This window comes from Ambystoma mexicanum, chromosome 1q, assembly GCF_040938575.1.
Source record: "Ambystoma mexicanum isolate Mex_15411 chromosome 1q, UKY_AmexF1_1, whole genome shotgun sequence".
Taxonomy (NCBI): Eukaryota; Metazoa; Chordata; class Amphibia; order Caudata; family Ambystomatidae; genus Ambystoma; species Ambystoma mexicanum.
In genome coordinates, this window is record NC_090922.1 from 572676689 (window position 1) to 572693940 (window position 17252).

At 45.9% G+C, this 17252-nt stretch overlaps 1 protein-coding gene across 1 annotated transcript in view; it reads left to right on the forward strand.

Moving 5' to 3' along the window:
• EDEM3 (ER degradation enhancing alpha-mannosidase like protein 3) overlaps positions 1-17252 on the forward strand; it is a 925252-nt gene that overhangs the window by 64057 nt on the left and 843943 nt on the right. The window contains 1 exon segment of the mRNA XM_069641064.1: positions 3557-3657. Within this exon segment, the coding sequence (XP_069497165.1) occupies positions 3557-3657 (101 nt within the window).

The following is a 17252-nucleotide window of genomic DNA, read 5'->3' on the forward strand; positions in this document are numbered from 1 at the left end:
AATACCGCTATAATGGGTGTTCAAGGCTGTAATTCTGTGCTTGGGCCTACCTGGTTTGGAGACCTTTAGAGGCCCTGAGGTCATACTTAACGCTATATTAAAAATCGTTGAGATCAATGACCATCAATGGTCGGCTTGTTCACCTGAAATTGACAAATACTCTGCCTGCCACAACACCATACTACATACTTAGTCTCTGGCTATGACATTCCTTTAAAATTTTGGATTTATGAAACTTTTGAACATTTCCTTAAACAGCAATTGATTGGTCGAGCAGGCGATATACGGGAAACCAACTGCACCCAATTGCACTGAGCCTTTCATAGAGAACTGTTTTCAGAACCTTTTCACCATATTTATTTGTGTCCATTCATGCAGCTAAACTTCACATTTTCCAGACTCTCATCTCACTGATGCCTTACTTCAGCTGTACACAAACAAGCTGCATGTTTGCTCTTTTTATATCGTGGGTACTTTCTGGTGAAATTAAAAATATCAGTACAAAATTGCTAATCAAATACGTTTGTTTGCTAATTGGCAAACTCTGCTAATCACTTTTTGTAGAACTAATTTATGCCTTGCATTGCAGTTCTCCCCCTTACTATTTTACTCCATTCATCTGCTACAGGGGTTCTGACTTTCTTTCTCGTAGATGTCTTCTGCACTGTTTTGCTCCACTGTTATTTTGCCTTTGGTGCTGCCTGCTTCCAGGGGTACCCACACCCCAGTGCAGGTCACGCTGCAACTCTTGTCAGTGACTCTGATCTGAGGTGCACCCCTACCAGAATGTCTGCAAGGCTACACTGGATCAGATATTGCAAATGTTAAACTATTTTGCAATAAAAAGCTTTTATACTGCGCCCATAACCACTGCTAAGGTCTGTCCAGAGATTGTTGTATTGTACCCCTACCTGGGTTGAAGCAGACCGTGGACTGTGTTGGGAGGGAAAACAGAAAAGGGTGAGAGAATTGGAGAAGTAGGATAGGAATTAACAGACTAACGATTGGAAAGGTACTATGGTGTTTAATGTGACGTGTATACTGTTGGTAGTAGGGGTGCATGCATAATCATTGTTAATCAAACGAATGTTGACCAGAAGAAATGGGAGTAAAACTAGTCTGTGATGCTGAGCGATGTTCTGTGAGGGCAATTTCTAGTACAGTGGTTTTTGTGGTATTAGAACTTGTTGATGCACGGTTGTGTGATGAATTTGAGATGTGCTTGAATGTGCCCGTCTGGTGCAGAGGCTTCTTCACCAGAAAGTTTTGAAATGTCACTCCCAGTAAGCCAGGAGGATATTCTGGAGGTGCTAATCCACCTTTGCACAACCAACATTTGAACGTGGGAACAGAAAAGAAGACTGACCAGCACAAGGAATAATCTCTGTCCTCCCAGAGCTGTACATGCTTGGCAACCTGAGTGGTGAGACTGACTGTTCAATGTTACATGATGTGAGATGAGTGTGGTGCCCCACCTGGGAGTAAGGTAACCAATTATAGTCATATGCATCCATCCATAGGGAGAAAATACACACAGCTCCCTTACCAGACTATGTTCAACCGCCTAGAGGAAGGCTTCCTCCTTAATGTAACCACAGAGGGAACACACTCGGTGTCTCTACCACTACTATTACTGAAGTAAATATACATGGCCCATTACTTTTCCTCTCAAAACCCTGAAGTAGGCATTCGTACAGTTCCAAACCTTGATGTCTGGGATATTGGTATAGCTGCTTTGTGCTTTCAGTTTCAAAGTGCTAAGGCTTGTCTTTCTGGAAGTTGGAGTATTGTGCCCTGGCCTGTGGGCTCCAGAACATAATCTGCGGAGGAAGGAAACTGGGAGGGCTGGGTGGTGGTGGTGGTGGTGGTGGGTACATATAGCCGGTCTGATAGCACAGCGAGTAGAGCGCTTGCTTTGACATCTGTGCAGAGCCTGCTGACGCATGTTCGAATCCCGCCAGGGCCAACTCAGCCTTTCATCCTTCCGAGGTGGATAAATGAGCTCCACACGCCGTGGGTAATAATAAGCAGCGCTCAGATACCTGAGGGTTAGTAGCGCTATATAAATGCTAAATTATTATTATATAAAACCATCACAGAGGTTCAAACTGAGGTCCGTCAGGTTAAAGGAAGGAGGATGGGGTTTGTGATCGCTTGGGTGCATGGTCATCCAGCCAATGAAGATCGTAGATCCTTGTTGCAGAACATTAGCAGGGTTAATTCTAGGGTATCTGAAGAAGTAAGTATTTGTGTGATAGCAGTTCCATAAAAATAAATGGCTAATACTTACAGTAGTGTGTGGCTGTGTGGTGGGCTTGAAATGTGCTCCAGCAGACCCTTGAAGTGTGCCTGTGTTTACTGCCGGGAGTATGTTACATGTCTCCATTAAGCAAACTCCAGAATAGGAATTCTAGGACTACCAAGCCAATTGACCAGAAGTAGCCAAGTCAAGAATAGATGTTCAAAGGCAGGAATGAATGGCTTCAGATGGGGTGGCCGGTGCTAGCGGTCTTCTGTAATTGTTCTGATCTGTCTTGCTCAGCGTTGTTAGCCGATTACACTTTCAACATTGTTGGTGTGTCATTGTGAGCCCCAGTGTGCTGAAACCATGTACAAGGGAACAGGACCACAGACGCCCTTCTACTCGCAAATGGCCATGTTCAATAGACAGGAAAAGCTGGTAGAAACCATGGACGTTTTTAAAGGAGGGTGTGTTTTGAACGCTGGCTATTCTGTGAGCATAGCCCTGAACTGGGCTTCTTGTAAGTTCTTAAGGGCTGTTGGAAATGAGACTGAGCTCTTCTGGGAGTTAATGTTCATAATGCAGCCTGTCTGCCCTTCTCGATCTGGGCTGCAATTACCTTTTCCTGTTAAGAAGTCAACATTGAGGATCTTTGGTTCAACATGGGTGTGGAGTCTACATGTGCATGTCTGCTTTTGACATTCAGGCCCTTTTTCACGAACTGGCTGCAACTCCCCTGAATCCTTTAAATAAAACACATTTGATGTTTTGTGGAGTGCTACCTGCTACTTCTGGCCGTTTCAATGCATTGTCTCGCACGGACCAACAAAGCATTAATCTGAAACAACTCAAAACATGTGACATAACCAGGAGGTATAAGACCCTGGAATGCTGTCCTAAAATGTTATATGCTAATTTATCGATAGAATCCATCGATGGAGAATGCATTGATTTTATTTTTTACTTATCGATTTTGCCACAATTCTATGTGGGGGATACCTTCTACAGCGACCACCCCACCCCCCTTTAACCACTCTACATATTTTGTATTCACATAACCCCCCCCCCCACATACATATATTTGGGGCAAAATTCGATCAAACAAAAATACCATGTTTTTATGCTGGATTCATCCACTTTCTAACCACTGCAATATCTGTTATTACACAGTTTAATGGCACTCCCTGTAACTCATTCGATAGATTGATGATGGAACAAAATGTCAGATCAAAATATAACTATGGGACCGTTAGACCAAACATGTCATCATTTCCTCACAACCAATCTCTTCAATTCTATTCTCCCCCTCTGCAGGATCATGCATACCCAGCCGACGAACTCATGCCTTTAACGTGCCGTGGGAGAGTCCGAGGTCAGGAACCAAGTCGAGGGGATGTAGATGATGCCCTGGGAAAGTTGGTATTTCTTTTTTTGGTGTTTTAATTTATAAAGGACTGTACATAGGATGGACATTGGTGAAAACGGAGCGACACTTTCCTCAAAGCAGTGTCATTGATCAACTTGATCATTTGCACACCTGATCAAGTTGACAATAGGGGCATTCTATGTGTCAGCTGAACGTTTTCATATGTTTTGCTATGTGACAATACATATTAGATCTTCTCTCATATAGAGCTAGTCAAAAAAGATGCTGGTAGCTGTCAGTCCAACATTGAGTTGTAGTTGGATTCATTAATATCGTTTATATATTAAATACATTATGAACAAAATGCCCAGTATTTATTCACAGATCTTTTTACATGTTGTATGTAGGTAGGGGAAACAAATTCAATTTAGTTAGCCAGCCATACAAAAGCCACTCGCCAAGAGTTAAATATCACAAGCTAGTGTCTAGATGTGACTGCCAATTGTGCACCCTTTTGTAGGCAGTGCTGCAGACCAGATTTTGAAGTGGGAGTAGTTTACCATTTTAAAGTTGGGACTAAAATTATTTTTGGGGGGAGTAAAAATGTAAGTCCCTTTCCCAAGGAGAGTATTTTATAAGCGAGTAAAACCTTTTTAACTGGAATTTCTTTTTTGTCATAATTATTTCTTTGCACCTAGTTATTCATGCACATTAAAATATACATGTTTACCTCTTCCAATCAGGCAGTAGTAATGGTAGTTTCCTTCTCTGGTTCTACATGCACTGCTGGCCCAAACATATTCATGTAGCTGTTTGCTGAAAGCAGGGTCACGTGTCCATTTTCTTTTTTGTTGGGAGTATTTGTACATGCTATTTTTGTTTTTGGTACTATTTGCCTATTTCTAGGAAGTATAAGTGACCGATACACCCCTTATCTGTTGAGCTATTTGTAGGTAAATGACAGTGTGCGGCTGGCAGATTGTGACTGCAGTTTCAAAATAATCAGTCTGTGTTTTTTTTTTTTTTTTTTTTTACTGGAAACTGCATATATATATTTATACAGCTGTTGAAGGACAGTGTGTGATTATAAAGCTCTTCATTTGACATCTTTTACCCGTTTACTTGGCTCCTGAAAATTGATTCGGCATACAGCCACATATCAAATACTAAATTGAACTTAGTGGCTAGGCCAATAATTGGGCCTTATCAAATGGGTTCAGGAACCACTCTAAGCTTGGGGTGGGACCCCTCCCAGGTGTATTGCCAGAGCTAATCCACCTTTGAGGTGTGCGGTGGCAGCTAAGAGGGCCCAAAATCCTGTCCCACCCCACCTTTGTACCAATTTATTTCGAATGGATTGTGTCCTAGCACGTATTCCTCATCTTTGATGTCTCCAGTATTCAGCTTCAGCTGCTTCGGAAACATTTTTTGGCATAGGGTGCTCTGCGTCGATGCGATCGACTCTGTCCCTCGGGCCTCCATCTCGAGGATGAGGTCACCGAAGGTAGATATAGCATGTGCAGCACCCATTAGCTTCAGTTCTGATTTTCTGAGTAAGCTCTCGCTTCGTGAACTACGGCGCGCTTCATATATTTTTTCAAAAATCGTCAATAATGTCTTCGTCTTGGCTCCGACAGCCCCGAAGACTCGGTTTAATAAATGCCAAGACTGCGATGCAAAAATGTCGCTGACGGATCCACATTGAGTGTGCTTGTGGTGTCTCGGTGTGGAGCACAAGACCTAGACCTGTCAGAAGTGTCAACCGATGACCAGCAAAGCTCTGAAGGAGCGTAAAGGGAAATTGGCGGTAGGTAGAATCCCTCAAAAATTTTGAAAAATCATTCTTCCGCCAAAGCGAGAGTCGACTCTCCTCGATGGAAGAAGACTAAAAGGTCCAGGTCACAGTGTCTCCCACCACTCGTCGTCAGAAGTCGAAGAAAAGGTATCATAACTCGCCTACTTCATCTTCCTCGTCCGACTCCTCCCCAGAGAGGACTATATCATGCCCCACTAAGGCCTCTCCTCTGGCTGAATGGGAATCATTCACGTAGGAAATGCAAACATTTTCGAGAGCCAGAAACCCCCTATGCAAGTAGGCCATGCTCCTACTGTGCCTTCTGAAGCCGGTAAAGAAAAGGCTCGAGCCAATCCTGCGTGCCCTTGAGCCCGGGATGAAGGCCAGATTTCTCAGCCATCGAGGTGTCGACATCAAAAGTCATCGAAAAATCCTTCGCGCTATCGAAGTCCGTCATGGACAAAGTCCACATACAAGTTAACATCGAAGTCCTCGATGCCACCAGTGCCATCGACGACTCCATCGGCATCTGGCTCGAAACAATCAACGTCGTCCCCAGTAATTCCGAAAACCTTCACACCCGTGACTAAAGGATTTTTCTTTTTAAATCACTCTCATCCATTCATGAAGACCATGAGCCATCAGATGACAATGATCCACCTTTTGAATTGCAATATGGCACTCCTATATCCCTGATAGTTTTATATTAGAGAAATCTCTAGGTTGCAGGATCTGTGTGTAGGGTGGACCCTTCACCAGAGTTGGATTTTGGTAAGCCAGAACCGGATGACCACGCAGATGCATCTTACAGACTGTTAATGACCAAGGTCACTGATTTGTTTTTTTTGTTTTTTTTAATGGGATGGAGCAGGCCTGCCCTCCTATTCGAACAGGATAACCTCACGGATATCAGGATAAAGGACTAGTTGGGAAGCACCGGAATCAAATCCGGAGGTCAATAGAAATTTGACCAAAAAAATTGGCCATCAAGTAGTGACCCCAGCAACTTGTCAAAACAGCCTACCCCACAAAGTCTGGTGGTGCAAGCAGTAACCGCTACCTCCAAGCAGGCTGCCTATCCGACCATCCCACCAGATGGAGATGATAAATGTATAGACACCTGCTAAGGAAAGTATTTTCTGCTGCGAGCATGGCTCTCAATTCAGCCAACTCTACATGTGCCCTTGCAAAAATTCACCTACATCCTATGGGACTGCATCCATGTCGGCTGAACATATTCCCGAAGGGGGAGAGAAAGACGGCTTCTTGGCCATTGTAATAGATGGCAAAGAGGCTGTGTGGGAGTCTCTTCAGTCGAATTTGGATTCGGCTGACAGTATTAGCAGAGCCATGGCGGCAAGCATCGTTATAAGCAGGTTTTCGTGGTTAAGGACGTCTGAATTTGCACAGGACGTGCAGTCTAGACTCCCTAATATGCCTTTTGACGGGTCTCATCTTTGTGGCAGCAAGGCTGACTAAAGCCTTGAGAAGCTGCAGAACTCAAAGGTGGCAGCCAAGTCTCTAGGTGCCTCTATTTGGCAGCCTCAGCCCTTTCACCCCAGTGGGAACGTCTTGGAGGAGTAGATCCTTTAACTACTACTCTTCAGTTGAAAGAGCGAGAGTAATTGCTGGTCAAAGAGGCCAAAGAAGATTCCCTTGTGGTGGACAAGCGAGTTTCAAAGCCCACCCAAGCAGCAACATCTTTACCACCAGCCACTGCTTCAGCTGCCGCAAAACCGCTGAGGTCTTGACTCGCGCGACTCCGGTGGGAGGCAGACTGTCTCAGCATCTGAAAGAATGGTGGGGTATTAGTTCAGAGTCTTGGGCTATGGTTTGTAATGATCAAGGTTACTGCCTCCCCTTCGATCAGAGACCTCTGAATCATCCACCGGGAAGCCAGTCGTTAAAGGTTCCAGATCCATTCCTTGTGCATGAAATGTTGACCCTGCTAGAGAAAGGTGCTGTAGAGCCAGTATCGGAGGAACAAAGGATGGTATTCTCCATATTTCCTGATCCCCAAAAGGACAGAGGGCTGAGACCCATCTTGGACTTGAGATACAAGTTCAAAATGGTCACACTTTTTCAGATCCTTCAGACCTTCCAGCTCCAAGATTGGATGGTGTCATTGGACCTTCAGGATGCTTATGTTCATGTGCCAATCCATCTCAAGCACAGAAAGTACCTGAGGTTCTCTGTTGGTGGTTTTCTTGATCAGTTTCGAGTTCTACTGTTTGGGCTGACCTCTGCTACGTGGGTTTTCACCATACTGATGGCAGTTGTGGCAGCGAGTCTCAGGAGAGGGGGAGATTCAAGTCTACCCCAACCTGGACGATTGGCTGATCGGGGTACGTTCTTCCGAAAAAGTCCTGGATCATCTCAGCGTGACCTGCCACCACTCTCTCCACAGACTGGGCTTCTCCCTCAATTACAAGAAGTCCCACATGATACCATCTCAAAAGCTCCAGTTCATCAGGGCTGTATTCAATCCTTGTTCACGGCTAGTAATCTCCCTTCCATCCCGTTCTTAATGTGCTTTATTTCTAACCCACATGATTTCTTTGATCAACATTCCCACCCCCCCTTTTATAACTGGTCCTGATGCCCAGAGACTGACTGTCTGACCCCTTTCCCCCCTTTCAGCATATTCCCCTCCCCCTTTAAACTCAGTTTCTCCGGGCCTGACAATTCAAACTCTCTGACCACCATGGAGCGTTTTTGCAGCAAATTCACCCCTTTAACATTTGGGCACACCATTGTTTACTTTCCGTTTTCCCTCCTGTACTGCCCAATATTCCATCGCCCTTATTTTGCTCTTCTACCCTTTCATTGTATTGACCATCACGTCTCAGATCCACACCCTTACCCCCCCTGCACTCCCATACATAGCAATCTCTTCCTAGACCCCACTTCCCTTTGCCCCATCCTGCTCCACCGATCCGACAGGTTATGGAGCGATGCTCTTGTGGCCCAGACACCCTGAGAGAAAGAGGGCCAGTAAGAGTGGCCCCCTCGCAGTTTGGCAGTCTTATTAACAAATCAATTTTAAACCATGATCAGTACAATATCCATGCAATCCGGAGGCTTCTGCCAGGCTGTAGAACCAGCTGTCGTCGCCCCGATAAGGGTTTTATATTTCGGCCAGGTATTGGTGACTTTTTGCCCCTTTTGTGGGTTCGTAGGACAATCCCGGAGAGTTACATTTTTTATACTTCCGTGGGCCCTTGTTCCCTGGCCACATCATTAGCCGAGCTTGCTGGTTCACTGCCGTTAGCCTCTGACTTTAATCGGCTCAGGACCCCCTCTGCTTTCTCCCTTGTGCTGACCCTGTAATAATGTGCCAGTGAGGCCTGTCTTAATTGAGCATGTCTCCTCTAACAGCATGCGAATGTCCCCTTTTGTGGCGGTCTGTCATCTCCTGTCTTGGGTTGGCTCTCCAGGGTGTGTGCCATCGTGACTTTGGGTGTTAATCTGCGAAAGCTGTTCAGGAGTGCGCGTGTTCTTGGGTCCAGAACACATTGGCCCCCAATATCCTTTTGCACTCTGTTAGTCAAATGCTACCCTTTTCTATCGAAATGGCTGGTGGCACTGGTTTTATAACAAACTACCATGATTTTTCCCGACCGCGAACACCGGTCGCTAAAAATTGCGGGAGCCATGTTTCTCAAGATAGCGCCTGAAGCACCTTTGTTTAAACAGGTCCCGGTCTTTTTTTTTTTTTGCTATTTCTTTTTGGAAAGGCCCTTCTAGTGTTTCTCTGCGCACCAAACCAGGTTTGGTCCCTTTGTTTCTATGCCTTTGTCGGGCTTCAGGACTGAAGACCGCCTCTGGCGTCTGAGTGTCTGGGGTGGGCAGGAAGTGAGGGAGGTGCCGAAACTCCCTGTGCTTAGTCTCCTAGAAGACCCACATGCACTCTGGCTTGATTGGCTGACTGTCCGGCAAGGATAGCCACCCTGCTGGGTGAGTGGCAGCTAGGCTGGAATGAATGGGAAAAAACTGTTTAAAAGGCAAATCTCTTGTACTGGAAAGCTGTCGACCACTGGAACGAAAGAACCGAAGACGAGCTGGAAGAGGACGGCTGCTGCAACTCCTGGACCCTTGGTTTGTCCGGTGAAGCCCTGCTGCAGGTCCGAATTGCCAAGTTCATCTCGAGGGAGCAGCCCCTTCAAGGACGATTTCTTCCTTTGAGTTGGTGGGACCAATCAACTCGTAAGCCACCTGGAATTCTCAGAGCTGGTTAGGATTAACCAGGGGGAAGGACACCAGCTTGTGTGCTTGAATTACAGCTACTGGAACTGAAGTGACTCAAATTTGGCCGCATTTTCCGACGATCCTGTGCAGTGCAGGAGTCCCCCGACGTCCTCTCTTATCCCCACGACTGAGGCTCAGGAACAGTGAGATCTGCCTGAACTGCCAGGAACCAACGTCTTCAGCTGCATCTTTTGCTTCATATGAAGGTACTGTACCAACCCGATTGAGAGAACGCATCTCTTGCAGTGAAAGTTTGTGGAACTTTCCCAACTTGCAGGCCTAATCAGCTTGTGACCCAACATATGATTCTTTTTCGTACAAACTTCTTCTGAGAAATTTGGCAAAGACTTTACCGTTTACTTCAAGAACTGCTCTTTCCTATCCAAGACACTAGTCCATTAACTTTGGCCTAGGCCTATTGAACTGAATAGAGTTCTCTAGTGAACTAAACTATTTGCACTGCCTAAGAAAGTATTTGTGATATATTCTGCTAACATGTGCCTTTTTGCTCCCATTGAAAGGAACTGAAATGCCATTTTGCTCCTATTTCAGGGGAGCCTAATTTGTTCAGAAACTTATTGGCTTAGTATTGAAGTGTTTATAATATTAAGTTGCCTCCTTCTAGTAAATGTTTTCTAAATGATTGTGTAATAAATTAATAACTGTTTTACCAAGAAACCTTGAGTATAAGTGTCTATTTGAACTACTGTGAATGTAAGACCTCTGTGTAACCTCTTGTACGGCTCACATTCCCTCTTGAGATGAGCCTGGCTGCTCAGCGCGCCAACACAAAACTGTGTAGTGCAGACTTATACCGAAGGTTAGTTTTGCTTACACCTGTAGTCTTAATTGTATGTGGTGGTCCCAGAGGGTACTGCATGCAATTATGCCTAACGCACTCCTAGTCACGTTGTTTCCTGTGGGGGAGACCCTGCGTGTGTGGCTGACCAATTACCCCATTTTTACCAGTGTGGCCCACCCCCTGCTCAAACACTGTCAGGGAGTGGGGCAAGGTGTGTCAATGATTACCCTCCGTCTCTTTACTAGGCTGCCAATGGTGTTCTTCAGTGCACCCAGTCGTCTTCCCTTTGCCGTTTCTCTTCTTGCTGTCCCCGGTGGTTAATGGCACTAGTGTGGGAGGGTCGTGCCGCCTATCAAACTTGCTGCGCTATGAACTTCTTACTGTTTGTGGACTTTCCTCCTATGCTCCCATCCGTGACTGGGCCTCACCGGGACCCAATTTCCTTGATCTGCTGCCGGAGACACAAGGTTTGTTATTGTGGCCCAATGTCACCTGTACCGTCACCTCGCCGCTCTATGTAATGCGGGGCGGGCTCCGGTGCCTTTGTATTCACTTACCCCAGTGGCCTCTGATATATGTTGAGAGCCACTGTTTGGTGCAGGCCTCTCTGCCTGTCATCCAGCGTGCAGGCCTCTCTACCTGTCCTCCAGTGGGGCCCGGCTCCACTCGGGTTTCACCTTCTGGTCGTCTGTCTGTGGGTGATTTTCTCGCTGTTGCCAGGAAGTCTGAGCACCTTTTGATCTGCAGGTCACAGGGCGGCGTTGTTGCGTCTCCTTTCCCTCTGAACGTTCTGCGTGTCCTGTGCGGGGGGTGGAGCATCGGCCGCCTCGATAGTCTCAGACTCCAGGCCTCTGCGCTGCTGTTAGGCGTGGGTCTCAGTTACTCAGATCATCTGCACCGCTGGGGTCGGACTGCTTCCAGCTCGGTACGTTTATACATGCCTTATCGGAGCCTCCGGTGCATTGTTTCCCCAAATTACATTCCTTAATTCGCTTTTATTTCTTTTTCTCTGCTGTCGGGCGAGGGAGACGAAGGACTAGGCGTCCATCTTGTCTGCGCCACCTGCTGGTCTCCCCATCCATTTTTTGCAAAAAATTACGAAAAAATCTGCCAAATACATTTTCTCATCATTCTGTTTAATTTTTTTTTTTTCTGATTTGGTTTTTTCTACGGCTACTGACATCTAGTGGTAGTCGCAGAGTATTACATGATTTGTTTTCAAAACTCTAAAAGGGACGTCGACTGGGCGTGTTAGTAATACTATCCCTAGTGTGATGTCCACTGCACCCATGGTCCTTCATGCGTCAGATGACTCCATCGTCGACCACACTCGACTGTTTCGATGATTGAAGACTGCGGCTTACACGGGGCTCACCGGGCCTCGGCCCTTCACAGTAGGGAGAGTGCGGGGAGGTCATATACTTTGTACCCCTTTACAGAATTTCTCTTCTGACCACTTATCTTCCCTTTTGTTGCAGCGGTGCACTTTCCGTTAGCAATGGAAAATGCTCATTTTAAATTCTGCTCTTCTTGCAACAGGAAATTCCCTTGGAAAGACATGCCCAAGGTGTACAATCGCTGTCTACCAAGGGACCACCTAGAGAAGAACTGCAAGTCCTGCAGACTTTTCCGTGCAAAAACCCAAAAGGACTGTCGGATCAAACGCTGTGCCACCCAAGCCATGCAGGCGGAGGCCTCCATAGAGATGGCACAGGAATCCAGCAAGGGCAACATCGACATCCCTAGTGACGTCGAAGGTGAACAGGGTTCGATGGAATCCCATGGGCGGGCCCTGGCTCCAGTAAGCAGGCCAACGGCCCTGTGACGGAGATATCACTCGGCGACTCGGCCACACACACACTTCCCGCCACACTAAGCACACACCCCACCCAATTTGTATTCCAAAAAACTTTTTATGTTCTTTAAACATTTTATTTTATATAATGGACAAACCCATTCTTGTCACTCACAAATACAATTCAGTGCAAAGTGTATCATATAAATATAACATAACATAAACCCCTGAAGGAACCTATCACAAAATATATGTAAATCAACATCTTGACATACACTCCATTTGTGATCAAAAACATAGGTTATAATGTTGGGTCTATGTTATATACGATTAATTGGTCCAAACGAGTGTTTGGGGACTTCCTTTGATTGCACCAAGTGTGATTAGGGCGTTGACTCATCCGAGGAAGCAGTTGTCACCTAGTTAGGTGGACTTGGATGCTGAAGTTTCAGCGGGTATCTGTCGAATAGCTCACTGCATAAAAACTAACTTTTAACAAAGCTTTAAACAATGTCCACATTCGTACTAAGAAAAAACTGAGCATGAGCAAGGGAAGAGCAGATGAGGCGAGATCCACTGCTCCTTACAAAATCCAGAGGGTGCCAGACCAACACGGGTGGATGTGAATGATTACTTCCATGAGGAAGAAGAGCATTTGCATGACGGAGAATGTTTTAGATGTATGGTTCGCCAGCCAAAGAGCCACTAGTGTGATCCCCAAATAACATCCAAAACAAATACCTAGTGACATGAGAAGAGCTTATTACGAGGTTTAACATGAAGACTCAGGAAGACCAACGACTTGCCCATCGAAACACTGGCGAGCCTAAGTCTTTTTCACACTATTTGATATTTGTGGCACAGGTGAAAAAGCAGCTTAAGTGTAGCAATTGAGTCGTGTGCCTTAGTAATGTATGTTCATTGTAGAAGCATAGACTACGGACATCCTACAGCCAACAGTGACTGTGTGGAAGTCCAAGAGAAGGTGTGGGACCCCAGCTTCCTGAGGCCTGTACAGACGGACGCATTGACTTCACGAGGCACAAGATGGCCTGCGCATGCATTGAAAATACTACTCTGCAACTGGGTAAATGGGATGCAATGCCGCCATTTATTGAGAGCTTGCCCGATGAAGCGAGGGCCCAGACTCGGAACATCCTACAAAGAAAATGACATCAAGACCGTTAAGCACAGTTTGGATGCTGCTGACATGACATTGAGACAGGCAGCCCTGGGCCCCAATGGTCAATGGCTCCTCTTAGCTCAGAGAAGCTTGCTGGTTTCCACCCTGAGATACAGCAAACGTCAATATGCCCTTTTAAAGTGGAAAATTGGTCTAACAGGCAAGTAAGTGAAGACTTAAAGCATGGCAGCAATACCCCCAGCATTGTGGCCAGTGACAATACAGGTAACAGACATGGGCCAAAGTAGAGGGAAGGGGAGGACTTTCCAATGGATTATTCCCTCCCCAAAGCAGCAAATGAACATGGGGATGATGGGGGAGGCTGGAAGGGGGGCATGGGGGTTCCCTTGCTTCCCCGGTGGGGGCTGATTAACAGCAAATGGCCAGGAATGGGAAGGGGATAAACTAAAACGATTCCTGTTAGAGACACCAAAGCCCGACTGTAAAAGCGTAGAAATCATCCTCTTACAAGCAAAATCCAAGGCCTTTATGGAAAAGGGATGCATAGAAGTACCAGGCAAGGAGAAGTACCAGGCAAGGAATGAAATCAATGCATCTGTTCAACATGCTTCCCTATTCCAAAGAATGATTGAACATTAAGACCAATTTAGACCCAACATCGCTGAAGAGGTACATGGATAATCAAACAATGAAACAGATTTGATATGAAAGATGCTTATTTTCATATTTTGATGAATCACAAGTACCGAAGAGGCCTACCCTTTAAAGAAGATGTTTGTCATTATCAATCCATGATGCTTCCTTGTGGAATAACATTAGCACAAAGAGTGTTCACCAGTTACTGGTGGTGGCAGTCCATCTATGCAGACTACCAGTACATGTGTACCCATACTTGGATGACTAGCTGTTAACTTGGGAGAAAGCCACTCGGTGACAAGCACGTGCTCACCATTGTGCAACTGTTGAAACTAATTTGAGTTCTCAATCAGTGTGGGAGTCAAATCCTGATACAGGGAAGACATTTTAGGGGTTTGGACTCCATGGTAAACTCACAACGGGTATTGGGATTTGCTACAGAAGACAGGGTACAAACCTTTATGGCTATTGGTCCTCTTTACCAAACACAAGTTTTAAAGTGAGGGATGAAATTAAATATTAGTGATGATGCGAAAATGTGAGACTACACATCTACCTTGCTACAATTGGAAAAACCTGTTGCGAGGACAAGCATTCACAGCCCCCACCAGAAAATTACAATAGAGGCATCACTGTCCGGCTGGAGCGCTCATTGCCAAATTTGAATGATAATGGTACAAAGGAGAGGGTTCTGGTCCCAACAGCAGCAGTTACTTCACATCAATATGTTGGAGATTACGTGATAGCAATAGTTATTTGAAGTTTGCAAACTTGCATGTAGGGGAAACAAGTACTGGTGAGCGCTACCATGACTGCAGTGTTTTGCATAAACAAGTTGAGGGAATGCATTCATCCAGACTATATCACAGATAGCACAGCAACTGGATCAATGGGTCTTTCTCAGGGGCATTACCTTGAGTGCACAGCATCACCACATAAGACAATGAGGTCAAAGGGGGGGGGGGGGGTGTGTGTGTGTGTGTGTGTGTGTGTGTGTGTGTGTGTGTGTGTGTGTGTATTTTTTTTTTTCTTTTTCAGAAGATAGCATTTTGGATTCAAATAAAGTTCTGTTGCAGTCACTGCTATTAGATGAGGGCGAGTAAGCTACAGGCTCAATTGGCGGCAGGTCGGTTTACGGCATTACAGGGGTCGTTTTAAAAAAACATCCAAGGTTCTAACATAAATTCGTATCCTTATTTCAAGTCAACTGAGGAATTTTGGTACAAGTGTTCTTCAGAGAACTAGTCAAATGCAGAAAGGAGCCTGTTCGAGCTGGACATGTAGCAGGAGGTCCTGTTTTACATGGGCAGAACTAAATCCAGTAGAAGAAGAAGCACATTTCTTTATTTTATGTTCAAAGAGGCTAGCTGTTAGCAAAGCTGGATTACCAAGGGTGGATAGTACACAAATGTGATGAGCTAGCGAACAAGATGCTACTTTCAAAACCAAAAGCCTACTCCACAATGGCAATAGGAGCACCACTTGCTTTTCTAGTGAACTTGCTCTGCACCATATGCAAAGCTGGCATATGGAATGTATGAGATGCTTTCACTAAAATGCCCTGCATAGATGCAGAGACATGAACAAACTATACCTTCCACACCGTCTCACCAGGAGGAAATGTTGGGTGTGTGACAGGGTCAGGAATCTGACACTCTCAAAGGGGATGGCACTCCTCCCAACGTGGGGCAGGAGGCCTACCAGGGCCAGGCCTGGCCAGAGCCAGTATTGCCACAGTTTGTCCCCTTTGCCTGTGCCTGGCTGTGAGTACCACTTTGCCTGCCATGCCATGTTCTGCCCAGTGCGCTCTTCCATTTTAGGACTACAGATCCCAGAAGTCCTTCAGTGGAAGAGGGAACATGCTACTCACACGCACGTAAAGTGTTGATGAACACAGAGCCAGCGAAGCAGTACGGGATGCAGATAGGGCACTTGGAAAATACATTTTAAATTAATTGTTTTTGGTGCGGGCTGCCATTGCAAAACCCCCGGGAGAACAGAGTTTGAGAAGGGGTTACGGTTTAAGGTGTACTTTATAGCCTGGCACCTGTGTGACCGGAAAGAACAAGTCAGAGATTGACCTGGGGACCCAGGTGGGCGACTGAAACAATGGGAGTGGTAGGAGGAGAATAAAGGGCACCTGTCTGAGGAGAGGAGTGTAGGTTCTGCAGAAGAGGTCTTGGGAGGAGAAGGTGATCCAAGCGACCAGGCTGAGGAAGAATGGTTGAGCGCAGCGTGGAGGGGAATTGCAGTGTGTGCAAAGCGCAGTATTGGTTGTTGAAAGTGGTATGTGGGTGTGAGCGTGCATATGAGTGAGGAGTGATTGAGGTTAAGTATAAGAGTAGGCAGGAAGTGAGAGTGGGTGATGTGCATGAGTGAAAGGAGGGTGTCTGAGAAGGCGTTTGGGGTAGACTAGTTGGATAAGAGTGGAGTGGAGTAGAGAGTGGAGTAGAGGAAGGAGAGAAGTGGAGAGTGAGGGAGATCTGCAGTCGACGGAACAACATCGGAGGGACACAGATGGAATAGAGAAAAAACAAGAGTCGAGTAGTAGGAAGGTAAAGGAAGGAAAGTACATCAAGGGAAGGAGTACAAGAGAATATGTGAATTAAAGGCAGAGTGAGACCTCAGTGATTGAAAGGGACCAATTCTCAAAATCATTCTTCTTGTGGCACCCCGGGCTAGGTTCAACCTAGTAAATCCCAGAGGGAGTAAGAGATAAGGTAGTTGACCAGTGGCCAGACACATTTTAGGCAGTAGATGTTGCCGATCTCTTGGCTAGGGTGGAGGGAGACCAGGTGAGATGAAAGAGGGACAGTTGTTGTTTGGGACCCTCTTAAAAATAAAAATAACACTTGAAACTGTCTTTGAGAGTTGTTGTGTTCTTGTGGCCGTCTGAGTCGTATCGCTAAATCTTTTTGCTGCTTGTATGGGTTTGAGTCACACACACCCATCCAAGCTCCATGCATAGGGTTGCAGGGGGTAACCCCCATTAAGTTCTTAAGTAGAGCCAAGAAACATCCCAGTTTTGAACATATTGGCTCTTTTGGTTATCCAACTCGGAACTTCCCAGCTTACCACCCCCTCGCCCTTCTCTTTCCACTCATCCACCTACCCTCTCGGGATGCACCCTGCCTTCACTTGCTTACTACTTCTACCGCCATCATGCACTTTGACTTTGCAGCCCTTCTCCTTGTACTCCACCTTCTATATGAAAGAAAGTAGAA